At 52.0% G+C, this 25,000-nt stretch overlaps 10 protein-coding genes and 1 non-coding gene across 11 annotated transcripts; 4 read left to right on the top strand and 7 right to left on the bottom strand.

Annotated features, from left to right (window-relative positions):
• Nucleotides 1-658: 658 nt before the first annotated feature.
• On the bottom strand, nucleotides 659-4,420 carry APUU_61294S (uncharacterized protein; the record flags this gene model as incomplete). The annotated part of the gene is made up of 1 exon (XM_041694620.1): nucleotides 659-4,420. The coding sequence occupies one exon, from the start codon at nucleotides 4,418-4,420 to the stop codon at nucleotides 659-661; it is 3,762 nt and encodes a 1,253-aa protein (XP_041560432.1).
• Nucleotides 4,421-4,523: 103 nt separating this feature from the next.
• Nucleotides 4,524-4,862, bottom strand: APUU_61293S (uncharacterized protein; the record flags this gene model as incomplete). Its single annotated transcript, XM_041694619.1, has 1 exon — nucleotides 4,524-4,862. The coding sequence occupies one exon, from the start codon at nucleotides 4,860-4,862 to the stop codon at nucleotides 4,524-4,526; it is 339 nt and encodes a 112-aa protein (XP_041560431.1).
• Nucleotides 4,863-5,824: 962 nt separating this feature from the next.
• Nucleotides 5,825-7,919, top strand: APUU_61292A (copper amine oxidase; the record flags this gene model as incomplete). Its single annotated transcript, XM_041694618.1, has 3 exons — nucleotides 5,825-6,130; nucleotides 6,178-6,757; nucleotides 6,811-7,919. The coding sequence occupies 3 exons, from the start codon at nucleotides 5,825-5,827 to the stop codon at nucleotides 7,917-7,919; spliced, it is 1,995 nt and encodes a 664-aa protein (XP_041560430.1).
• Nucleotides 7,920-8,353: 434 nt separating this feature from the next.
• Nucleotides 8,354-8,565, top strand: APUU_61291A (uncharacterized protein; the record flags this gene model as incomplete). The annotated part of the gene is made up of 2 exons (XM_041694617.1): nucleotides 8,354-8,384; nucleotides 8,432-8,565. The coding sequence occupies 2 exons, from the start codon at nucleotides 8,354-8,356 to the stop codon at nucleotides 8,563-8,565; spliced, it is 165 nt and encodes a 54-aa protein (XP_041560429.1).
• A 262-nt stretch (nucleotides 8,566-8,827) lies between these two features.
• On the top strand, nucleotides 8,828-8,900 carry APUU_t60004A. The gene has a single exon. It is a non-coding gene; the product is annotated as a tRNA-Lys (tRNA).
• A 216-nt stretch (nucleotides 8,901-9,116) lies between these two features.
• On the bottom strand, nucleotides 9,117-10,689 carry LAP2 (M28 family metallopeptidase; the record flags this gene model as incomplete). Its single annotated transcript, XM_041694616.1, has 2 exons — nucleotides 9,117-10,562; nucleotides 10,621-10,689. 2 exons carry the CDS (start codon nucleotides 10,687-10,689, stop codon nucleotides 9,117-9,119), a joined length of 1,515 nt encoding a protein of 504 aa, XP_041560428.1.
• Nucleotides 10,690-11,044: 355 nt separating this feature from the next.
• APUU_61289S (uncharacterized protein) lies at nucleotides 11,045-13,257 on the bottom strand (the record flags this gene model as incomplete). The annotated part of the gene is made up of 3 exons (XM_041694615.1): nucleotides 11,045-12,963; nucleotides 13,010-13,204; nucleotides 13,251-13,257. The coding sequence occupies 3 exons, from the start codon at nucleotides 13,255-13,257 to the stop codon at nucleotides 11,045-11,047; spliced, it is 2,121 nt and encodes a 706-aa protein (XP_041560427.1).
• Nucleotides 13,258-13,567: 310 nt separating this feature from the next.
• On the bottom strand, nucleotides 13,568-14,443 carry APUU_61288S (uncharacterized protein; the record flags this gene model as incomplete). The annotated part of the gene is made up of 1 exon (XM_041694614.1): nucleotides 13,568-14,443. The coding sequence occupies one exon, from the start codon at nucleotides 14,441-14,443 to the stop codon at nucleotides 13,568-13,570; it is 876 nt and encodes a 291-aa protein (XP_041560426.1).
• Nucleotides 14,444-14,891: 448 nt separating this feature from the next.
• On the bottom strand, nucleotides 14,892-16,073 carry HST2 (SIR2 family NAD-dependent protein deacylase; the record flags this gene model as incomplete). The annotated part of the gene is made up of 1 exon (XM_041694612.1): nucleotides 14,892-16,073. The coding sequence occupies one exon, from the start codon at nucleotides 16,071-16,073 to the stop codon at nucleotides 14,892-14,894; it is 1,182 nt and encodes a 393-aa protein (XP_041560425.1).
• A 150-nt stretch (nucleotides 16,074-16,223) lies between these two features.
• On the bottom strand, nucleotides 16,224-21,390 carry APUU_61286S (uncharacterized protein; the record flags this gene model as incomplete). The annotated part of the gene is made up of 3 exons (XM_041694611.1): nucleotides 16,224-17,509; nucleotides 17,556-18,351; nucleotides 18,400-21,390. 3 exons carry the CDS (start codon nucleotides 21,388-21,390, stop codon nucleotides 16,224-16,226), a joined length of 5,073 nt encoding a protein of 1,690 aa, XP_041560424.1.
• Nucleotides 21,391-23,577: 2,187 nt separating this feature from the next.
• Nucleotides 23,578-24,859, top strand: APUU_61285A (uncharacterized protein; the record flags this gene model as incomplete). The annotated part of the gene is made up of 2 exons (XM_041694610.1): nucleotides 23,578-24,206; nucleotides 24,274-24,859. 2 exons carry the CDS (start codon nucleotides 23,578-23,580, stop codon nucleotides 24,857-24,859), a joined length of 1,215 nt encoding a protein of 404 aa, XP_041560423.1.
• Between the last annotated feature and the right edge of the window lie 141 nt (nucleotides 24,860-25,000).

The raw sequence follows: 25,000 nt of genomic DNA, 5'->3' as shown, positions 1-25,000 counted from the left end.
CGGGACTGGCCTTACAAGCCGCCGCATAGTGGCAGATAGCTGCCCATTGATCACCCGGGGAGGCATTTTAGGGCTGATGGTCGCAGGCAAGTTTGCTAATTACTGGAGCTATAAAACAACTATTCGGCAGCCACTATCTATGCTGTAAAGCCAATGCCGTCAAGGTATTAATATATTGCCTCTGCCGCCGCAGCCGAGACCCCATGATGCACTCTCCAGGGAGCTACCAAGGAACCAGCCCGGCCAGCTGTATAACCCGGCTCTGGCGGTCTGTTAGTAATTTGTGGTTGCCATATCTTGGAACTGAATCATCTGATTGTCCGGATCCGGAACCCTACCAGTCAAAGGGTCATATCTATAACTCGACCATATGAACTATTGCAGTCCCCGAGGAGATGCTCTGAAGCCCGTGGCGGTCCCCCTTCGATCCCCCAGGGCCTAGAATTCTTTGCAGACCTCCCAATAACCTTATTTTGTTCTGGCATTGGGTAAGACTTCCGTCTTGTCCTGCGTCGCAGTTATTATGGCTTTTCTGAGTGTTCCGCCCTTCGGTTCACTGAGCCGAGAACCGGGAAAGAGGTGTATTATTGAACTAGTGGACTAAGATTTATATCAATACTTTCAGAGATGAGTCGAATGCGACTAGCAATTCAGCGAATTAAATCATTCCAGTCTCAATCATTCCCGTCTCTTTCATCCCATCAGTTATCCACTTTTCCACGGCACTGGATGGTGTGTTTGTCCGAAGCACATTAAAGATTTCGCGATATTTAAGCCTATTTGCCTCGCGCAATGCCCATAGCCAGGCAGAGTCAGAAAGCAATCTAGCAAATCCAGGGAAGTCTAGAAAAGCCCCAACAACAGACAGGTGGCCCGCCTTAACCGCGTACTCGAACGCAGCCCATGAATCTAAAAAGCCGTCCGATAAATCTTTGGGCGTGGGATACGCGTATGACAAAAGAAGCTTTGCAGCTCCCCCATGTCCATTCCCTGCTGCTTTGACCAATGGAGTCATGCCAAAAATATCAGCACAATTTAGATCCACCCCCGGAGTCCGCGCTAGAAAGGACACTATATCTGCGTGTCCGTTTTCTGCAGCAATTGCAAGCGGCGTGACGACTGATTTGTTGTGGTAATTGAGGTCGATATCCTCGTGAGAAGCCAGGGTGCAGACAACATCTTCATAACCTTTGGATGCTGCGATCCATAAGGCAGTTCTCCCTTCGCGATCCGGGAGATTTATATCAATACCATTTTGGGAGGATAGAGTGCAAACAATACCTCTTTCGTTCATGGAAGCCGCTACCGATAGAGGTGTCAGGCCGTTTCCATCTTGGCTGTTTACGTCGAGACCTGGTATGACCACTAAAGCATTGACAACACCTTCATGCCCTCTCGCTGCAGCTATCGACAACGGTGTTAAGCACTCATGGTTGCTGCTGTTCGGGTCCATTCCAGGGATTCCAATTAAAGCCCGAACAGCTCCTTCATGCCCTCTCGCTGCAGCTATCCATAACGGTGTTAAACGCTCATCGCTTCTGTTGTTCATCTCAATTCCAGGGGTTTCAGTTAAAGCCCGAACAATGCCTTCATGCCCTTTCGATGCAGCTATCCACAGGGGTGTCAAACCCTCGTCATATCTGCAGTTTATATCAATCGCATGATTTCCAGCTAGGGTGCGAACCACAGATTCATGGCCTTCTGCTGCAGCTCGGAACAGGCTTCGATGTAATTGCCCGACAGTCACATTTGTTTCAAGTGACAGTAGGCTAACCACACACGCATGGCCGTTTTGGGCAGCCATCTCTACCGCCGAGCTGGCTGGTGATTTGGAACGCTCCCCGACAATCCCAAATTCGAGAAATGTCTTTATAACGCCCAGGTGGCCATTTGCAGCCGCGATCCAGAATGGGTCGTCATTTACAGTGTTATAAGAACTATGGTATATGAGCCGATAGTTCATGAGAATTCGAACAGTGGCTTCATGCCCATTTGCGGCTGCCAGCCAAAACGGTGTATGTCCCCAGCGATTTCTAAGATTTGCTTTCTGTGACGATGTTTCGATGAAGGCCAAAATGTCGGCTAGAATGGTTGCCTGGCCATTCTCTGCAGCGGCGTGTATTGGTGTATTACCATCAGCATCACCATCTTCCAGGACTGCTTCATCGGAGTCAAGTAGAGTCGCTACTCCCTCCCTGAATCCTTCAGCTGCTGCAATGTTGAGAAAAGATTTGCCCCTTTTATCTCTGTAGTCCCGTGGCACTCGGACACATCGAAGAAGGCATTCGAATACAGGTTTATCTTTAGATTGAATTGCGACCACCGTGGGCGTTTGTCTCCAATCGTCTTCAGCATTTGGATTCACTTTGCCTGAGGAGATTAAGGCCTCCACCACAGGTTTGTTCTTCCCTCTAACAGCCCAGTGAAGCGCAGTTCTTCCAACATTATCCGCCAGATCGCTAGCATCGTGTGCCAATAAACAGGCCACGATATCATAGGAACCGTACTCGGATGCGTGGGATAATGGGGTTCGGCCGCACGAATCAACCTTGTCAACGTCCTGTGTCTGTAAGAACTTCCCTAACAGTACCTCCATGTGTGGTATTAGAAGGTTCAAAAAGCAAATATGTTCCTGCCACCAAGATGTTGCATATTGGTAAAATTCTAGGGGCATCAAGACTACATGCTTTGACTGACCCATAGTGCCCAACAAGGTGTGACCAATATCAATATCTACAAGATCCCTCCGTCTCAGAAGGCCAAAAGGAATCTTGTGAGGGACAGCGGAGCTTATCACTGAAGAGGCAACTGAATTGGCGCTGATTCGAGGTGCTTTAACTGTTGAAATCTGTTTTGAGAAGATCTCATAATTCAGATATGTCACAATGATCTCCGCCATTTCTCGGTTGGCTCGACCCAGGTCAAATTGGTCGGTGGCCTGTCCTGTGCAGAGAAAGGTTCTCACGCTGTGGTGGATCATGCGAATACTAAAATCTTCTTCATTGATGGTAACAAGACCTCCACAGCAGGCTAAGGCCTTTCTAACATCATTCAAGAGCCTCTGAGGATCCCAAACGGTTTTACCTGGGATTACACTGAGTGCTTCCCTCATTTCCTCTGTGGTAAGTGGACGCCGTGCTGTCATCACCAGCCCAAGAATACTCCGTTGATAACTGACTGGCTGTGACTTCTGGAGGATGAGGTGGTATATAGCGGAGAGATCGCGTGGAAGATTTGCTATGGCAATCCGGATATCTGCATCTGTCTGTTGGAGACACAGTGCCTTTATTTCAAGAGCTACCCATAGAAACATTCCCTGAGCGCCTTCGGCAAGCCTTCTTCCTATCTCATCTACCAAAAGAGGGTCATTGACGACGAGTTCCCCAGAGTTGATACATCGTTCGAGCTCTGTTTCTATAAAGCAATCAATTTCCGGATTTTGGTCGCCGATTGGGAAAACAGTCATGTTCATCAATCGCCCCAGTGCCTTTTGGGGGGAAGAAGACTCCTTCCGGTGGGAAATACAAACAGCCAGTGATTTCGAATCCTGCAGTAATCGAAGCTTTTCAAGGATAAGCCGTTGTTCAGTAGGATCACAATGCATTAGGCCATCGAGGACAAAGTATGCCTGGAAATCAGGAAGAGAATTTTGGAGCAATTCCACCACACGGTCAAGGCTAAGAGAATCACGCTCGTCTAGGAACTCGCTTGCATTGCCAAGGCCCATTCCTGACTGCAGCATCTGTCGGGCCAAAGAGCCTATAACTGTGCGCGCAGTCAGACTCTCAGCCTCATCATGCTGACAAAAGAAGTATACCACCATGGTCTTCTGGCTGGCATCAAGGTTAAGGTCGTCAATAATATTGGCCAGAAGCACGGACTTTCCAGATCCGAGTTTTCCAGTGCACACTAGAGTCCTTGACTTGGCCGTGTTGAATTGCGACTGTTCCTTCCACTTCGTGTATGTGGCTGAGCCATTCATTAGATTGCTATTTCCGAGCTTGCGAATCTGCCTCCAGTCCCGCTCATGATCGTACATTGAGCAGGCGTCAAGGATACGTTTCCTGGCCTTGACCCTTTTTGCGTGTATTCGGGAGTCAGTATGCAAGGAGACACTGCTCCTAAAGAGTGAACTTTGGCTCACTGCGAGCGATAAATGCTTGGCAGTAAGCAAGTCCACTTCCTCCTTAATAGAAGTAGCCCAAATGTCCAATTCAGACTGATAAGTATCGAGGGGGTCCATTAGAGAAGAGGCCCATTTCCCGATGGCCGACTTTTGGGCGACCTGTAGAATATGGTGGCATAGCCGTACTAAGATGATGAAATACTCTAGCATGTATGACTGCAGTGGCTTTGACTTGGGGTATATCACACCCATAAGTTGGTATCGAGGAGCTGAGCGTCCAACGGCCATCAGCATCGACGATACCCGCTCAAAATAGGCGGAGCATTTAACAATGGACTAGGAGGGTGAAACTTAGAATATTTTCTAATGGAGGGGGCGTCAAGGTCAAAGGACAAATTCATACTAAGAAAGTCATTCTGACTAGAGACCATACACCGCAGGCAAGCAGGTTCTGGGTCCCACCAACCACGACATCTCCCAAGGCGGCAAATTGCTGCACGGTTTGCAGAATATTCGTTAGACGTGGTCCAAAACATCGTCCCTGAGGCCCGCTTGCTCTGTTGATCTCGGCCGTAAGTTGCATCACATCACGAATCCCTGGAGGCGTGGCGCTTGCTTGGTGGGTGCGAAAAGTGGCCTTTTGTAGTGACGAGAGATCCCCCTGGAACTCTGAAATGGCCTGGCCTAGCCGGACCTCAGGCTTGAGCCGACCAGCCTTTGCGATAGAGGTCGACATTTAGCTCTGATATCACAAGCATGCGTTTCAAAATTCGGATTCGACGAGATGGTGGGTAAAATAGGGAGGTAGAGGAAATCGAGGCTGAGCAGACGAGGCTGAACTGGTCGAGCATCGCCATCCTGATCCCTGTCTGTTTGTGCCAATCAGGGTCATTCTCATCGCAGATCAAGTTCTCTTCGTCCATGTTTCAACTAATTGTTGCGTATTCCGCTGCGGACTTCTCAAGTCGCGTTGACTTGGCGCTTGAATGTGTTTCTCCACGATCATTAAACCGTTAAATTGCCGGAAGGTATTTTGAAGGACTGAAAATACGAAGCTAGAGTCAATTACTCCTGGATATCGATATAATAAAGCCTTTGGTAACCAATACTGGATGGCAACAGATGGTTGATCAAGACAAAGAGTTCTAATGAAGGAGGTAAGTACGCCCTTCGTGCATTCCACAACAGTAAGGCACTAAGGCACTAAATATACATCCGCGGATACTGATCGCGGTGGACCAGAACGCTAGGTGCAGAATAGCCAACTCTATGACCGATAAGAGATATCCCAGCAGTCAATCCCACACCAGCTACCATGGATAAGCGCATTAACATATTGAGAAGCAGAATCTGGACTGCACATTAATTGTGCCTTAGCGATTGGCTTCCCCCGCTTTTTTGTGCACATAAAATGTTAGTCATGACGTCCTAGCCCAATACGGCAGAAGATACGCCTGGCCTCAGCAGACCCAGACCGGTCGGCCAGCTTAGTCAGAGTATCAGTGCTTCTGGTTGGCTCCCGCTTCCGATACACGCTAACCGTTTCTGGTAGTGCATGCGCCCGCCAATCACAGCGAGTCTTGTTGTTCTCCAAACCAGCCTTGAGGGGTTGATAACGATATAAAAAACCATCGATTCCCCCAATCCCCAAACTCCTCAATCTACTCCAGTTTCTGTCATCCCACAGTGCCGCCCACAATGGCATCTCTACACCCCTTCGACCCCATCACCCCGGGGGAAATCAACCTCGCGACCAAAATCCTCCATGGCGCATTCCCGGGGGTCAGCTTACGGTACAAGAAGATTGACCTGCAAGAACCCATCAAGGCTGAGGTCATCCCGTACATCGAGGCTGAGCGTCTTGGAAAGCCATTGCCTCGCAAGCCGACCCGGCTACTGCAGGCCCTCTTCCACAGACTGGACACGGGTGCATTCTTCAAGGCTTTGCTCAATGCTGATGCCAAGAACATTGTCTACGCAAAGGAGCTGCCGAAGGAGATTCAGGTATGTCTTATCAGAAAATAGGTTGACTCAAAGCTAACAGCATTTAGGGTCCTGTCGATGTCGACGAGATGATTGCCATCGAGCAGCTCTGTCTCTCGCACCCGGTTGTCCAGGCCGAGATCGCCAAATTGCAGCTCCCTGCTGGTGTCACAGTGTGTAACGACCCCTGGATCTATGGCACCGACGACAGCAAGGAATCCCGCCGTCTGTTCCAGTGCTACATGTACATCGTCGGCACTGACCACCCGCAAAACAACCACTACTCGACCCCCTGCAAGTTCTCCCCCGTGTTCGACGCTCTCACCCACGAGCTCGTCCGCATGGATTACCTCCCCACTGGGCGTGACAGTGCCACGACAGACACCCAGCCGTGGAAGCCTGTCGAGACCGTCCAGTACGCGCACGATCTTCTACCGGAGGCTCTCCGCTCAGATCTGAAGCCGTACATTGTCCAGCAACCACAGGGCCCGTCATTCACAGCAAATGGAAACGAGGTGACCTGGCAGAAGTGGCGGTTCCGGATTGGATTCAACAGCAGAGAGGGAATGGTCATCCATAACCTCACCTACGACAACAGGAGCGTGTTCTACCGACTGTCCATGTCTGAAATGACCGTTCCGTACGGAGGTATGCCCACCGCCCAACTCCCTACATAACGTCTTGAAATACTGACATGATAGATCCCCGCGCCCCCTTCCACCGCAAACAAGCATTTGATGTCGGCGACGTCGGCTTCGGTATCACCGCCAACCAACTCTCCCTAGGCTGCGACTGCCTAGGCCATATCAAATACTTCGACGGCTACCGCTGCGACAGCAAGGGAACGCCCATTCAACTCCAAAACGTAATCTGCCTGCACGAGCAAGACGCAGGCCTACAACACAAACACACAAACTACCGCTCCGGCGCCGCAACGGTCGTCCGAAACCGCCAGCTCGTGGCGCAGATGATATGCACCGTCGCGAACTACGAGTACATCTTCGCGTTCGTCTTCGACCAGGCGGCGAATATCGAGCTTGAAGTCCGCGCTACTGGTATTCTTAGCACTGTCCCCTTCGACAACGAAGTGCCTGGCACTACCGTACCCTGGGGCACGAATGTCGCACCTGGTGTTATGGCGCCGTACCACCAGCACTTATTCTCCTTCCGTATGGACCCGGCGATCGACGGGTACAAGAACACGGTTATATACCAGGACTCTGTGCCCATGGTTGAAGACGCCCAGACGAACCCGTATCTGGTCGGGTACACGACAGACGAAACGGTCATGAAGAAGAGCGGCACCGCCGACACAGCCGTGGACAAGAACCGCGTGTTCAAGATCCGTAACGACAGCAAGATCAACGAGATCACGTACAAACCGCTGGCATATAAACTGATGGCAGCGCCAGCACAGATGATGCTCGCATCTCCACGCTCCTTCGGACAGAAGAGAGCCATGTTCGGCACCAAGCCGATCTGGGTGACGAAGTACCGCGACGACGAGCTATTCGCGGCCGGCGAGTTCACGAACCAGAGTAAAAGGAGCGAGGGCGTTGATACGTGGGCGGCTCGGAACGAGAATGTCGAGGATGAGGATTTGGTTCTTTGGCATACATTCGGCCTCACACATAACCCGCGTATTGAGGATTTCCCGGTTATGCCTATGGAGCGGGTCAGCGTGATGCTGAAGCCGGATGGGTTCTTCACGAAGAACCCTGCGCTGGATGTGCCGCCGTCGACGCAGGCGTTCAACAAGTCGACGCTGCATCCGGAGGCCTCGTCGTGCTGCTCTGGGACTAAGCTTTGATAATGACGCTATGACTTTTCGTTGTATAGAACTAGCATATATGATTCCTGAAAAATGCATCTCATTTCTCAATTCAAAGTTTCTACTGGCGCTCTCAATTTTTGTAAATCATATCCGTATCCATTCTCTGGCTCGTATTAATTCATCGTGCTCGGGCTGTTTGGATGAGGAAGTGTGGCGGTATAAGTTGGTGTTGTAGAGGGTGTGGAATAGGCAGCATGTTTGGGTCAATGCATCTCGGACAAAAGACTCGCTAGCAGAAGTATATCAAGATAACAGAAGGATACTTTTGCAGACGGCGATTATGGATCGGGAACTCGGGGATCAGAGCGGCGAAGTCAGGCCCCACCCACTTTATATATTCCCCTCCTCTCTCACTTCTCCCTCTCCAACTCTCAACCACAATTCCATATTACATTCCTCAAGCCACCAAGATGTGCATGAAAGCTACTTGTTCCACCTGCCGTATGTCCCTCTCCACATACCACTCCCCAACGTGCTAAGAATCGCAGACAAAGCAACCTGGTGGGGATGCGGCAGCCACATCCCCGCAGTGCTGGACTCCGTCCCTGAGAGCGAGCGCTGCACCTGCACGCCCAAGGTCGAGCGCGATGGAAAGGAGTACCCTCCAAAGGGTAGCAACTGACTGCATGGCTGCGTTGTTTGTTGAGTGAATGCATCTAGCGGGTTGGATGGAGTACGGTGGGAAGGCGGAGTGACTGGAGGGACTGGAGTTGAATAGGATGTATCTAGTGGACAAGTTGAATGTGTATAAATTATCTACTCAGATTCACGAAGAAAGAAAAGAACAACGCGAATTGGACGTTTGAAGCTGATACTCCGTGTTATAGCAGATTTCACTAAGCCTGGAATGTATAGTCAAGAGCCGACCAGGGTCACATCAACTAGCCTGGCTAGCTCAATCGGTAGAGCGTGAGACTCTTAATCTCAAGGCTGCGGGTTCGAGCCCCGCGTTGGGCTTTCTTTTTGCTCCTTTACTGTTTAATTTGTGATGGTATACGGCAGTTGAAGATTTTTTAAGTGCGCGGATACACTTCATCTGATTGGCTGGATGGAAAAGCCCACGTGACTGGCCCTGGATGTCCGCACGTGCGTACATCTGGGGCTGCTATATACACTCAACACAACACAGTTCTTTCTCTCTTTCACTGTCGTTTGTCTGTCATCACTTGTCATCTAGATATCAACGCGGTCGTGGAAACAGCCCGTCGTGTGGCTGTGTCCTGGCCCAGTCTGCCTTCTCCTCTTGGTACTCCAGCGCCTGCGTCTCTGGAACTCGCCATCCGCCCTCTTCACCACAGTACTACTGGTCTCGTTCCGTTCCGGGATAGTACTCAGATCATTCGCATACGTCGCAACCGCAAACGCCGTGGCCTTCGAGTTGAGCAGGTACGCGTCGTGGTTCAGATTATCAAACGTGTCGCCCTCCTTGTGGTAATTCACGTCAAAGGACACACCCGCTTCACCACCGAACAGCTCGGCCTCTTCCTCGGTCTTGAGTCCCTCGGCACCCGTGAAGACTCCGCCAGCTGGGACGCCGTTCGCGATGAAGGCCTCGTAGTCGGAGCGTCCATCGAACTCGGTCTCAACGGTACCCTGGCCGAGGTCGGCGAAGTAGTCTTCGAACAGCTTCTCAATGGCATCACTTCCCGGTGGCCCAGTGAGGTTAAACGCCGACCCGTCACCATCATAAAGCAGCAGTCCATAGTTTGGCGACGCGATCATATCAAAGTTCAGATACAGCCTGATCTTGGCGAGCTCAGCAGGCGACAAGCTGGAGACATAGTAATCGCTACCAAGCAGACCGAATTCCTCCGCTGTCCAGAAGAAGAAACGCACGGCGTGTTTGGTCGTGAACTGGGTCAGTGCGCGCGCAATCACCAGGTTACTGATAATCCCGGAGCCATCGTCGTTGATTCCAGGCCCCGCATCAACGGAGTCGCTGTGTCCGCCGAGCGAAACGACCTTGTTCGGGTCGCCGGTCTTGGTCTGCGCAATGACATTGTACGTCGTGCGGTTCTCGAGCGTGGACTCGATCCACAAGTCAACATTCACAGCGCCTTGCGCTGTAAGAGCGACGAGGGCTTCGCCGTCTTCGAGCGAGAGGCCGACAATGGGCGAGTAAGGGCCTAGTTCGCTTTCGGCTGCGCCAAGGGTGCCAGCGAGCGAGCCCTCGACGTTGTTGTACGTGATTGTTGCCGCGGCATTCGCCTTGGCAGCGTAGACGGATTTCTCAGCGAAAGTGCAGTCGCCGCGCTGGACGAGGACGACTTTACCAGCCACATCAGCGGGGAATGCGTCGGCGGAGCAGCCGAGGTTGTCGATCACAACCAGCTCAGCGGACGCATTGCCGCTTGGCGAGTATGTGAGGGTGGTCGCGTCGTAGGACTCTCCGTTTGCAGTTAGCGACTGCTCGGCGTTGCTGTACAGGTGCTTTTGGGGCTGCTTGTAGACGTCGTAGTGGCCGGTGCGTTTGAGCTCGCGGTACAGCCAGTTGACGGTGTCGTTGTGCGCTCGGCCGCCGAAGACGCGGTTGCGCTCGGGGTAGGCGTATGCAAAGTCCTGGAGCTGCTGCGAGCCGGCGAGCAGGTCGTCCAGCCGGATTTGCTTTTGGAGGGATTCCTTGTTTGGCTGTTAGCTGCAGATCGGGTGGCTGGGTGACTTGGCTGCAGATGCTTACCGGAGTGACAAGCGGCTTCGCGGCCGAGGCCAGCGAGGCCAGGGAGAGAGCGAGAATGGAGGACTTCATCGTTTGTCGCTGTCCTGCTCGCATGGGAAAGTCCCCAGGAACATCCAGGCTGACCGCAGCTTTATAGCTCTTGTTGCTCAACGCTGGATGGTGTAATCCGCGTCGAGTTACATCGCGTGCCTGGGCCAAGCTACTTGGCAGTGCCAATTAATCAGACTGGATGCAGCCAAGCAAGCGGGAGAGGATAAATCATCGATAAGAACTGCTCAAAGAGCTGCAGTGCCAATCCAAGCGCCAGATCGCGTGTGCTGGACCGGCTTTGTAGGGTTACAGCCAAGAAGAGGGGGCGAAGAACAATCCTGGGGTTGAATGTTATCATCGTGCTAACAATTACTTATCTGCCAGGCACAATGAATCAACAATGCACCCAGTCCTCCTCATTTCCCGCCAGGTCCAGGTCGACAATCGTCGGCACTCTCCGTCTATCACCTGGCACGATCTGATTCCCTCCCCTTGCAGCCCCATCGGTCCAGACCCCTGCACTGTAATATACCCCAGGCAGTCCCTCCCATGCAAGCCGCAGGTTGCTCGTGATAAAGTTTGGGAATGTCGACACCCCCTCCCTCTCTGCATGCAACACTGCGACCGCGACTTGCTGAATCCAGAAGTTTCTGTGCGTGGCTGCAGCGACTAGCGGGCTGGACAGTTCTGCGAATGCAGATTGCCCTTTTTGCCCGATGGTAAGCGGTTGCGATACTCCGACTGGCCCTGAATTTGGATATTGCTTTTGCTCCTGTTTCTCCGCCAGGGCCGCGTGCAGGTAGGAAAGAAGATCGGCGTGGCTGGTTATTGGAAGGACCGGCTTCGAGTTCTCGGTCTGCTTGATCACCATCGCGGCGTAGAACGAGAGTTCTTCTGTATATGGCATTTTTGAACTGAGTGTCGAAGCAGTCGACTTCTCAGAAACGATCTCCGGCCCAAAACTAACAGGCGAACTAACGTCCGGCAGGGGCTCAAGATCAGGCGGAACAAACTGCCACCGCGCGCTGACGCCATCCCAGACCGTTTTCGAATAATGTTTCTTCCAGCTCGTCACTTCCAAATGGAACATGCCCTGGAACTCTTCAAACGTGAGGTCGGTTTCCTTTTCATCTTCTAACCCCCGCATCGCTGCATCAACAATATGTATCCAAAACCGGGCCTGCGTCTCGGAGTATGGCAGAAGCGAGGGAGAATGCGTCCTCAAGCGCATCGTGATCTGTTTGAACGTTCCCAGTGCCAGCGATATTGTTTCTTCTCGCTGCGCACTTGTCCGCTGAATATACCGCAGTACAGCGAACACATACCGTAAAAGTCTTTCCGGAGATTTATCCTCAACCGGCAAGACTGCGGGATCGCTGCGATAGTGCGTATCCGTGGGCAACAGCTTGAGATTGGGCGGAAACCAGATATCCTTTGTACATGAGAAGGCAGGCGGACTGGAGTACCATTCATCCCAGGGGTTACTATTCATCAGCGAGGCAGAATGGCGGAGGACATGACAGAAGTCGGATCGGCTTGGAAGGTCTGGGGCCATGGTATGCACACGGTAGTTGCGAATTGCGAGTTGGAGTTGCAGGATCCAGAAGACGGTGGTGCTTGTGTTGAAGGGTTCGTCGACGGGACTTTTGGGGAGGTTTCCCCTCTTGAAGACGTCAGGGCGGTTGTGCTTTAAGCTCTGCAGATAGAGCCTGTAATCTGCTGCTTGTTGGAAGGCGTTCTTCTCTGAAGAGAGAATGAGACAGTAAGCTGCTTTTAGGTAATGATAGTGGCTCCAGACTGGTAGGTCTGCTTTGACGAATAGCTCCCAGAAGCTGTCGGCGTCCAAAGCGTCGTTGGTGATGGCTGTTTCTAGTAGAAGCTGTTGACCCTCAGGCGTCTGCTCCATTGTCTCGCGCTGCTTTCGCTCGAGCTCTGGATCGACTTGCTTCGGCGATTCTAGGCTGACGTTCATCACGGTGGTATAGATCTCCTCCAGGACTTCGAATGTATCGTCGCTTCCTGCCTTCAGACACAATCGCTGCCGGAGGATTCTCTTGGATAGTTTGTCATCGTACTTTGCAAACTCCTCTTGGTATGCTCGTCTGATACCGTCAAGCGCCTCCTTTCCAACTTTCTGTCCATCCTGCTTGCTCAGGCCCACCCAGATATACCGACAACCAGCCTCCACCATTTCGTGGAGCAGGGCTGGAAACTCCTCTGGGGGGTCTATGGCACTTTCGCAATCATGAAGCCAGAGAACCAGTGTACTCGGCGAGAGATGCTGTCGCAGGATCGGCATATGCTCGACCGTTGCTATTCTGTCAGTTCGTACAGTACAAGTTAGGGTCAAGTGTCGTACTTCTCAGCTCCCATAACTGCCAGGTCGAATTCATCGGATAGCGCACCGTTTGGACGTAAAACCCGACCGTGGGTTTCGACTGACTCCCGACATGGTTGAATTTCAGTTTGTCGATGAAGGTCGTCTTGCCGCAGCCATCTTCTCCCAGGACGAGGATCTTGTATGCTTTCTTTCCCAGAAGCCAGGAGGAGAGTTCTATCTATTAGCTTGGCTTTGGAACTACCCAGGGAGGAGTGCTTACTTTCCATGATGTTGGTCTACTCCGTAATAGTCGTTTATTGCTCATGTCGGGCTTTATTTAACGGCGTGAACGGTGGTGCCTGTCAGGCAGCGACAGTACTGGGGCCATGTCGATCGGACGGCGGCCACGCTGGCCTCTTTTGCTGTAGGCAGTGCTCATTTCCACAGGGAAAGTCAATATAAGCATCGTACCAACTCCCAAGGTCCTTCGATCTGGAGATGAGCAAAGCTTGGCTGAATTTGTGGAGATGGTACCTTGGTGGCCAGAGCCTCACTCTACTTTGTATAGCTTCATTTATACTGTAAAATGAGGACAGCCTAAGACAGTCTCTTTAAGGCTTCCTGACCTTTCTCATCTAAATCCGGGTACTGCCTTAGATTACACAGATCCGTCCAAAATGCCCTGGCATCTTCATGCGCCTCGTCATGTACACCCAAGCGCTCCCGGAGCAACTTTTTCCATTCGACATCCATATCTGTGAATCCAAACGAGGCCGAGACGTATTCATACCAGATAGGGAAATAAGCAGCGTACTCCCAGTCGAGTATACTGACAACCTTCCCGTCCTGGACCATGATGTTTCCCAAATTGAGATCGCAATGAGTGAGCACATAAGGCTCGCATTTCGGGAGGCGTTTCTTCAAGTTCTCCAAGGTTTGTTGAGGGAGATTGTGAAGGTTGAGGCTTAGGGCATCCCAGAGTTCTTGGTCTGAGTGAAATGGTCCGCGTGGTTCAAGGTCGAAGAATAGTAAGCCTGGGTAGCATGGGCTTTCATCGACACATTGGATGGAGGTTGATGTAACGGATCGAAGCTGCTTACGCACTTTAACGACCTGATCCGCGATAGCAATCTTTTGGGGTTCTGACAACGAGGGCCATGCCTCCTCGAGCGTTTGGCCATCTACCCGTTCGGCCAAAACAAAGTATCGGCCATCACGATCGACCCAGTCGCGTAGAACCTTTGGGACGGGGATATCGGTGTAAGTCGCCAGATAGTTCAGTGTTTTGACTTCAATTTTTGCTTTTGGGCCCTCGTCGGGGCGATCTTTCAAAATCACATCAGAACCGATGGACCAGACGCCCCGTGTAGATGCGCCGTAGAAGAGTTTGAGATGGCTAGTGTAATGGCACTGTTTTTGCTTGTTGAGTGTCCAGCCGCATGCGATACAACCTTTGTCGAGTGGCTCGCCCATTGCGGACGGGGTGAAAAGAAGGTGCAAGAGATGGGATGAGAAAGAAGTCAAGAGACGGGGTTCGATTGAGAAGTCAAGGGAAGAGGGAGAAAAAAGACCTCCGAGACCAGGTCATCCAATGATAAATACAGCAGCAAGCCAAAGGCCTGCACAGATGTGATTCGCCTATGGAAGCAAGGGTCGTGTGGTATTCGTGCAAGAGGTGAATGGTACCACATGTGTTACTGGCTTCTATATTGCAAGTTAGCGTGAGACTGGTGGCAGAAATGGTTTACAGAGGAGGCTAAGAGAAGGTCTGAAGAAGCAGGCAGATCATTGGTTGATCGCCTTGTTGATTCTATACAGGAGCCGCAGTGGCAATGAGAGGTATCGTGTCTCTTATTGAATGAAGCATATGATATGCTGGTTGATTGGCTTTCCTACCCTTTCTCCCTGGGATGGATCTATTCTAGTTGTAATGAGTATCCGCCTTGTTCGCTTTCCCCAGAATACCGGCCATCTTCTCGCCCAAATGCCCCTCCAGCATCCTCCGATGTCCGTCTGAAACACCCATACGCAGCTTCATCCTGTCCGCAGCCTTCTGGATACACTCATCCAGACTCGGGCCCGCCTCATCCCAGCCCTCACTCTGGACAACCCTCTCCTTCCTCTCAACTGCCTCTCTCCAGATACTGTCCAACTCCTCCTCCCACCCCAACTTCCTCGCCATCTCCCTCACCCCGTCATCACAACTCCCCAGCACACAAACATCGCTCCCCCGACTCCCAAAATCCCCCACAACCTCATTATTCACCAGAACCCTAGGAACGCCCTCCTCCACCAGCCTCGGAATCCCCGACGCAGGGGCAACCTTCAAGCTCGTCCCCAGCACAAGCATCAGATCCGCCTGGGGTATAACCTCCTCCCTCCTCTCCTCAAACGCCTTCGGCAGCGACTCCCCAAACATCACAATATCCGGCTTGACCACACCCCCACAGCCCTCGACAGGACAATTCGGCACCTCACCAAGCTTGACAGCCCTCCTCATGTCCCCATCCGGATAGTAAGTCTTACACTTAAAACACCGCTGACTCTGCCAGTTCCCATGCACATTCAATACCTTCCCCCTGTCAACCCCCGCATCAACCTCCAACCCATCAATATTCTGACTAAACACGAACCTCAACAGACCCTTTTTATCCAGGAGAGCCAGGAAAGCATGCCCCAGCGTCGGCTTCAAGTTCCGCGGGTGTCTAGCAGCAGCAATAGCGTAGAACGGCTCGGGCGTGTGTCGGAAGTAAGAGATGTGGAAGATGGCCTCGGGGTTGGGGAGTTGGAGGGGTGCGAGGCGCGCGTAGAGGCCTGTCTCTGGGGACCGGAAGTCGGGTATTCCGGCGGAGGTGGACAGCCCGGCGCCGGCGAGGACGACGGTTGATTTTATGGCGCCGGATTTTATGGCCGTGCAGATGGTGTCGAGGTCGGGTTTTTCGTTGGTCATTTTGTGTTGTTGATGGTTGTTTGCAGATGTGATGAGGGAGGGGTAGTGGGATAGGATGGAGGGGTTTAAGCTGCTGTCTAGTCTACAGTGATAAACACCGTTGATGCCTGGTCGATCACTGACGTGTATACTGTCATATCTGCTTATGCTCATGAGGCTGTGCGTAACCCTGGAAACAATCAAGTGGGGCATAGTTAACTATACAAAAGAACAGTAGTTTAAATAAAATGCAGGCTAATGCAATGCTACGGATATAATATAACAAGAAGGGAAGAAATGGGGAAAAAGAAAATTGGGAAAAAATCAATCCAACGAATCCGCCTCATAGGCAATCTGCTTCACAACCTTCGGCCTGGCATTCATCTCCATGATGCCCTTCTGCGCATCAAACAGACGCATCTGCTCCGCATACCGATCACGATCAATCCTCGCTCGATCCTCATACCCGGAGGTTAAGAGTCTCTCGCGGTGCTGCACAAAAGCAGCCTCTTCCTCGCGACGCTGTTTCTCAATACCATAACTCTCGTCGCGCTGTGAATTTTCCATCAGCGCTAGTTGTCGCCGGTGCTCGACTTCCCGGTAATTGGAGTCATCTTTCCGTCGGTTCGCAAGGTCGGTCACCCGTTGCATGTATGCCAGTTCAGCATCATAGCGCTGCGACGCGATGGTTGCCTGGCGGGAGGCAGTCTCATGCTCAAGGCGCGCGGTTTCGCTGGCAACTTCCCTCGTATGGTCTAGGGTGAGATTATGGCGCGCTCTGAGGCTAGATAGTTCCTCGGCCTGCTCAGCGCGTCGGTGCATGAGGCGGCGCTCGTGGTCTTCGTGTTCCTCCTGGATGCGCACCTGGCGCTGTTTCTGGGTTTTCAGCGTGCGCATGATCTCCTCGGGTGCGCCGACCATGTCGACTGGTTGCTCGCCCTCGGCTGCCCAGAAGCGATCGCGGCATTCGAATTCTAGGAGGAGGTCGATGAGGCCGGTGCGCTGGGTGGGTGGTGCCTTGTTTAAACCGCGCGAGACATATGCAAGCGGGGAGTAGCGGTACGGGCCGTCCTCGAAGACGTTGAAGTCGTCGTTAACGTACTCGCTCATGAAGACGTCCAGCAGGGCCTGGGAGACAAGTATGGCGTTTGGATGGTCCAGCGCAAAGTGCAGGACTGACTTGCCCTTTGATTTGCGTCGGAAGTCGCCGTTGTTCTTGAGCAGCGACATTGCGGCCTTGAGCTGGCTGATTGGTTTGTTACCTGCTGTCATACAAAGTTCGGCGAGTGCGGTGCGTCCTTGGAATCGCGAGCAGGGGTAGTCGCGCTGCTTGGCTTCGATGAGCAGGACTTGGAGAACGCTGACGTTGACCATCCGTGCGGCTTCGTGGAGACTGCCGTCGCCTGGGGCAGCGCCTGCATTAACAAGTTGGCGGACGATACTAGTGTCGCCGATCGATGCAGCGAGGGATAAAGGTGAGATCCCATTTGATTCAAAGGAAGGGTCGGCGTGGAATTGTAGGAGGGCCGCAACGGACTGCGTGCGCGAGCCAACGATGGCGAGCTGAAGGGGCGTGCTTTGGGATAAAGGTGCTTGGAAGTTGACGTCCGCTGGGCTAGTTAGTGGAGTACAGGTAAATTCGATTGAATGACTTACCTCCGGACTTGATGAGAATTTCTACGACATCTTCACGAAGAGCAGCTTTACTCTGCGCGAGAGCCCAACAGAGCATTGACACTTTCTCTTCGCTAGGTGACAGTGGCAGGGTCGCTTTAACAACTGGGTCAACAACGCTGCCCTTGTCGATGAGATACTGCAGCAGCTCTCGCTCGTTGGGGTAGGTATGAAGCATCAGACATAGAACCGGACCGCAGGTTGGATGGTCATAGGTGAGGTCAGGAGCAGAACTGTGGGAACAAAAAGCAACAGCAATCTCTCGAAGACTCTGTGCGTCAACACCAGATCGGAAGACCAGTGGAAACGCACGGCTCATGTTAGCACGACGAGGGCCATATGCGAGCAACTCCTTGATAACGCGCACGTTGGCTTGCGTTGCTGCCTCGACAAGACAGGCTCCTTCGCAGTAGTTGACATCTGCGCCCGCCTTCAGCAGATTTACGATAAAGGCAAACCCGGCTGGTGTAGTTGAAACGGTTTTGACGCTTTCCAGGACTGCCATGTCCACGGGCTCTCCTGATGCACCGGCACCTACCAAGACTGATAGAACTGCTTCCTCCTGGTGCGAGTTTGCGCGTTTTCCATTTCCCCATACTGTCATGAATATTTCGGAGACGCCCGAGTGTCCGTGGAAGTACGGCTCAAGAACGCGCAGCGTTTCTACATCGTTGATCATGACGGCGTGTAGAATACATTCACCTCCTTGGTAGAAGATGGATGCGTTCGCTTTCAAGAGACACTGGATAAGCTTATGGTCGCAGTGAGGCGCATGTACCTAGGAAATTGTTAGTCTCAAGTTTAGGAAATGCACGGAGGTACGCACGGCTTTCAGTAGTAGCTGGTCAAGGGTTAATTGCGGCTTCTGGACAGCAAGTAAAAGATCAACGGTAGCAATGCGCGTCTCGCCCTGTAGGGTGTCAAAGGCAGCACCCAGCGCGGCTGCAACAGCCTCTTCCGTAACGCTGTATCGTAGGAATAGCTTTATCAAGTCGACCTTGTAGTTGGAAGACTTAATAGCGCGGCACAACGGCGTACCGGTAGCATAGTTCGGAGAAGCTTTATGATCGAGCAAAAGTTCGCAGATTGCAGCGTGCATCCATCCACCATCAGCAGCAGCAACAAGTGCCTCTTCGAGAAGGCGCTGGGATACTGACCCAGCCTGGAGAAGAAGTTGGTAGCAGTCATGCTTTGCGCGGATGTCGTGCAGTGTCATTGCCTTGGTGAAACCACTGTTGAGCGTGACGGCAGCGGGATCGTGTCGCATCAGATGGGCGAGCAATTCGAGGTCAAGTTTGGAAACAGCGTGGCGCACTGCAGCGCCGTCTTGATAGTCGACGGATGCACCGTGGCGCAGGAGAAGGAGGACCAGCTCTTCATTGCGCTCCTCGGTGGTGCGTAAAAGTGCCTTGTCGAGGGCCGCCTGCGGGATACTAGTCGCAAGAAGCTCTTGCAGGTATCGTAGATCAAGAGGTAAGTTGGCTCGAAGGGCAGTGGAAAGAGCATTTTCAAACGCATTTTCCAGTGATTGAAATGACGGATGAGCCGCGAGGAACAGTTTGAAGCATTCGAACAAGCCCAGCTCGATGGCATCGACGAAGATGCGACCTTGGTTGTGGTTGACATCTGCCCCGGCTTCTAGTAGCATGTGTAGAACCCCAAGAGTCTGGTCATCCCGTCGCTTTAATCCTTCCATTTCATGACGCAGAGCGGCGTGTCCCGTGCTGCCAGACAGCTCTTGAACACTCATGAGCAAGATACGGATTTTCTCCAGGCGAGTCCTGTCCCGTTGCAGGAGATCGATCGCGACAAGGAGAGAGGCGCAAAAGTCGGATTCTTGGAGATGGTTGTACTGTACGAGGAGCTCGATGAAGTCGATGTTTGGGGATTCTATGGCCTTCTTGAATGCCTTTCCACTCTCGAACCCAGTATTAGCCTCTCCCGTGGCGAGCAAGAGGGAGGCTAATTGACACCCAGAAGAGGTCCCGTCAATGCTGTCCACGAGCGCCTGGGAGACTTCATCGCCTCTAGCGCCGGCGTGGAGGAGTATGTGTATTATCTTGTATCTCTGGGTCTCGGTCAGATCCATGGCAAGCGGTATGCAAGATGATAGAATGGTTGACACGGGAAATCCGAGAAGTAGAATCTGCAAAGTGATATCGTCGGAGGATTGCACAGCGAGCTGAAGTAGATAGCCTTTCCCTTGGCCAACATCGGCGCCGCCGTCGACCAGTATCTGAATGAACTCGCGGTCCCTTTCCCCAGTGTGTTGAGTCATGGCGTTCTTAAGGATATTATCGACAGCAGTCCCGTTGGCTCCAGCGTCGAGAAGCTTGCGAGTTATGCTCAATTTAACGTCCGGTGAGAGTCTGTCGACCCGGTCGAAGACAGTGTTGACGGACTGTGCGGCCGGCTGATACTGTAGCAGAGCGTCAATGAACTCTTCATTCTCGGATGCTACAGCCTTGTCAAGTGCAGCGGCGTTGGCGTAGTCGACAGAAGCACTTTCTCGCAACAAAAGAGTGACACCAGCGAGATCTCTCTTTTCGACACGTTGAATCAATGCTTCATCAACCACGTCCCCGGCGGCACCTTGATCGAGTAGAAGCCCCGCCAGTGCATGCCACTTTTCGTTCGTTATCGAAGTACCATACTTCGTATTGTCGATTTCGCCGAAGAGTTCCGAGGCCAGGTCGTCATCAAGCTTCCCCCTGCTCAAAATACGAATCGTTTCAAGATCAACTTCGTGCACAGCATACCGGTATGCTTCCGCTTTATTGTAGTTGATGGAGACGCCTTTATCAACAAACAGGTCGACCAACTCCGTCCAGCGCTGGAGAACTGCGCCTCCTAAAGCAAGCGAGACGGACCCGCCAGCGGCACCGCCGTTGAGAAGCAGCTCGATGAGGCTGTATTTCTTGTCTTGGAGAATTTCCATCTTGAAAAAGACATACGAGACAATAGGCGCAAGAGTCTCTGGCAGGGGAGGGTTTGGAGACATGAGCATTAGTAGAGCAAGATCAGTACGTTTTGCCCGAATGGCCTTTTCGATGGCAATCCCGCTATCGGCGTTTGCATCTGCGCCGTGAGCTAGAAGAAGTTGGACAACTCCGACATTTCCACGCTGGACGGCGTCAGGAAGAGCAGAGGTGAGCGTCGCAAGATCGATCGGCGTTTGGGATTGAAGCAAAAGGCGGACAAACTCTTCATCTCCACCCCTGACGAGTGTTATGAATTCCTCAGAGCAAGTGTTTGGATCGGCATTCTCTTCGAGGAGAATCTGGGTATTTCGTTGGCTGCGCATCTGCAGAGCAGTTGGGAGCATTCTATTGACTACATCGGAGCTCGCGGAGTTGGCAAGGAAATGGAACATGGCCGTCTCTTTGTATCGCATCGTGCTGCAGAGGAGAAGAAAGAGTAGATCGTCCGTTTCCTCATCGCCAGCCTGTTGTCGCCGTGCGAATCGACCTGTCCGTGCCTTCTTCGGCTTCTGCAGTTGAAGGCTGTTCCAGACACTTTCTGCGACTCCGACCGACCCAGACGCATTCACGATTTCCGTGAGGACACCGCAGTAGTCCTCGTAGCTCCATCTGTCCTTCTTTACTTTCCCGGGAGCTGCAGTTGTTTTGGATTCGCCAGTTCTTCGTATTTCGGAGGCCTTGGTGAGGAGGAGATTGGCCTGATCTTCGTCTTCCTTTTGCGTCGACAGCACATAGGTAGATATTAATGGTAACTGCGGTTGAAACTCGTCTGCAGCGATATCGTGTTTGGTGCACCAGGCACGAAGCCATCCCTCATCTCTCCCGCTCTGCGGCATGATGGGTTGAGTAACACGAGAAATTCGAACGTTCCGTAGATTCAGGTGGACAAGTGTAAATGGTGGAAATTACATCACGCAGAGGAGAGAAAGGTTGTTAGAAATCTACCAAATTTTGCAGACAGCCATTCGGGGCACAAAGGCTCATTATATCAAAGCGTGAACAAGGCGGATCCTGGGCGTCATGCGAAGCGCCCGGTGCTCAGCCCCGCGGGCGATTCGCCAGTAACACTGCCAGCCAATGAACCTCTAGGTCATTGATGGAACTGACTGACAAGTCATTGTTCAGAGCGTTTGAAACAGTTCCTTCCAGGCACCCGTTCGCGAGGCAGTTACCAGTCACCATTGACGAAGTCCGGCACTTGACGATCCACCCATTTGCTGCTCGTGTCCATTGTCTTGGAGTTCACGTGGGAGCTCCTTGACACATTAACTGTCTGGCCTGAAGATAAGAAGCCGTCTTATTGCAGAGGCATTCTGAATGACAGTGGTTGTCACCTAAGCGCCTGCATCTATTGTTGTGTTAGTCCGTGGCCTGACCCACACCGGCGGTTGCTGAAACTCCCACCGGGAGACCAGGAACCCATTTTCGCAAAGTCGCTATTATTAGCTGCCAGGCAGCTATTATTTCTGATCGTGAGGAGTTCTTGTGATGGTTAATTTCCGGCGAGAGCGGGTTGAAGCTGAACGGAGCTGTGTTGATCGCATCACGGACGCCAAGCAGGCTCCTTGTGTCGGATTAGTAAGCCGATTTATTCAGCTTGTGCTATGCAGGCCTACCCAGACGCCGACAATCAACAGTCTTCTGTGAAGATTATCTCCATTTACCCAGAAAGGTCGTCTCAGTATATACGTTCGTCCGAGTACCCTTAAAACTCTCTTAACAAGCCTGCTCGACGTCATCCAGAGAATACTCGACTAACATTGGGAGCATACTACTACAACCTTCAATAGTGCACGGACCAACGCTTCCATTACAGACCGGCGAGGTATCCTGTCTATTCTGCGGCTGCTACGTACTGCGAGAAGCCTAACACTGTCGAGAAGCCTTCCTTCCTAGTGATTATGTCTCGCCTGGACATCCCAACTATTATAATGACGGCCTCTGGATCTCTTCGGAATGACGTATAGGTGAAACTGGAACCTTATCAACAGGTCCAGCACCTCAATCGATGCCTGAAGACATGGGTGCCGCCACCTGGGCCTGTATATTGAAGGTGTACAGTACAAGAAGGCCGACGCAGAGATCGCCTCAGGAACATACCTTCCCATCCTCTTCGAGAGCTTCACAGATCCAATCATCAGCGGACGTGAGGAGCTCGGAATGCCCAAGCTGTATACCGCGATTGATACGAATGAGTGTAACGAATCCTACTGTCTCCAAGCTAGTTGGTAAGGCGCAGTCTGGGGCCGTTTCCAATAGGAGGCCCTGAAGGACAAAGACCCAAATATAAATGCTAGTCTAGTGGGTAGTATTAACCGCGGGGTGCTCGTTCACCGGTACGTCCCCAAAGTCAGTAGAGAGAGCAAGAGTAAAGCGGAAGTGGAATATCCAGTATTTATACTAAACATAGACAAGCTCAAGCTGCGTATCAAAGGTGAATCAGATGCGTATAGCTCGAAACGCCAGCTTAAGATCAACAGGCTTGACTAGAAGGCCCCGCCTATATTGTATCGCATTGTTGGGTGTTTGGCGGAGATCCCTGTCAATAAGGTTCTATCGGCGAAGATCAATTAAGGTGAGGGCGTGCCTGACGTATCATCCGCAAAACGCATAGAATAGTTGTGCAGATGCAATGATGAAGTGATGTTGTTGATGGCTGGCATGATGGATCACATGTTTCACGTTGTACAATTCCAATTTGTAGAATTTGGTTCGCGTCACACAACAAACAACCCCTCCGATTGCGGACCTCGATATAACGAGATTTCCTAGCACCCAGCCTTCCCGGTCTCTTCATAACGAGAATGACAATTTTGATTTTCTGGTCTGCGATCTATCACTTACGCTAAATATGCGTGGCGGTTTGCGCGACGCGTCTTCGTGTCGCGCCGAGACGATTATCTGAATCCTTCGTTGATTCCCCTGGACCGGTCTGTTGGAGATAAACATTGACATCATTCCCATATTGTCGTCCCAAATCTTCACATCTTCCCCGTCCAAATCGATCTCAATAATTCGTCGATATGCCCCGCAAACGCGCTGCCGAGGACTCGAACACGTCCAGCTCGAAGAGCCAGAAATCAACCGCGACTCAGTCTCCAAATCGGTCTACTAAGCCTCGAAGCAAGCGCTGGTCTGCAGTATCGGTGTCCGCTAACCTCGAGAAATCGTATGAGGAACATCGCGACTACAATGCTTATCGTTGTCTCTGTCAGGGGCGGGTCGACGGAAAATTCGATAACGACGACGACGAGGATGACGATGACGATGACGATGAGGATGGGGATGATGAAGACGAGGATGAGAGCGAAGGCGAAGAAAACGACGTAGCTCGCTCAAGCAAAGCCAAGTGCGATGGCGGCAAAACGTGTATCTGCCAAAAACCTGCTGCAGAACATCCGGATCACCCCTTGACTATCACCGTCGCCGGCTGGGAAAAGTTCGTTCACCAGATGATACATACCAATCTGCGCATCCCAGACAACTTTGGCATGTACATTTTCAACGACTTTGCGGGTTACGGCGTCCTTGAAATTCTCCAAAATCTTGTTCTTGACTTCGTCGAAGCCAAGGACAACTGGAAGGAGCAGTGGGCAGTATGCGAGGCAATTCCGTTCTATTGGATGTCCGAAGCACCCATGCCTTTCTCGATGTAAGTCCCGAAACTTCCGTCGAGTCTAGGATATAGCACTTGCTAATGCGTCGACATAAATCCGCAGGCTAGATAGAGATACAGTTCAGGGCACCTACAGTCTTCTCGGGCGCATGTTCGTGACTATGCTCGCCACTCTTGAGTCCAAGGACCTCCTCAAACCAGACTCAGAGATCAAGAATCTGGGCGTCATAATGGGTCTCTGGATCGAACTTACCGACGAACTGCGACAGTACAATTGTCTCGAGCCTGAGATTGACGACACGTTTGACGGCGCAAAATTGGATTCTTACGTCTTGGAGTACTCCAAGAAATACCAAATCGAGTTGCAGGGTCCATCCAAGCTCAGCAAACTTGTTAGGGCGATCGAAGCAGACTATGCCGATGCGGCGGAAGATGGTGTAGAAACTCCCATCCCTGTCCTACCAGCCCGCTCTGCTGACCCGTGGGGGTGGTCGGCTGAATACAAGGCGTATGCAAAAGATCTTGGTACAATTACCTTCGTGAAGAAGAAGGGCATGGGAGGCGACAGCTTCGACATCACCTCCTGGAGCAGTGCCGAGCGAAAGAAGCAGGCATTTGACAAGAAAGACCCCTTTGGCAAGAAGGAGATCGAGGACATCAAAGCCGGCATGATTCTGCAGCTGGGATAGGCTCTGTTGACTAGACAGGTTGGCACTAGTGTGCCGCTGAGTGAGAGGTGTTTTCTGTTAGTGTCATGTAAATCAGGCGAAGGGTTAAATGCATGTTGTGTTAGACAAACTCAATGGCAAGCAGAGGTGTCTATCTCTAAG

Source organism: Aspergillus puulaauensis, chromosome 6, assembly GCF_016861865.1.
Source record: "Aspergillus puulaauensis MK2 DNA, chromosome 6, nearly complete sequence".
NCBI classification, from domain to species: Eukaryota; Fungi; Ascomycota; class Eurotiomycetes; order Eurotiales; family Aspergillaceae; genus Aspergillus; species Aspergillus puulaauensis.
The sequence above is the reverse complement of the archived record's forward strand: the minus strand, read 5'-3'. Positions and strand labels throughout refer to the sequence as shown.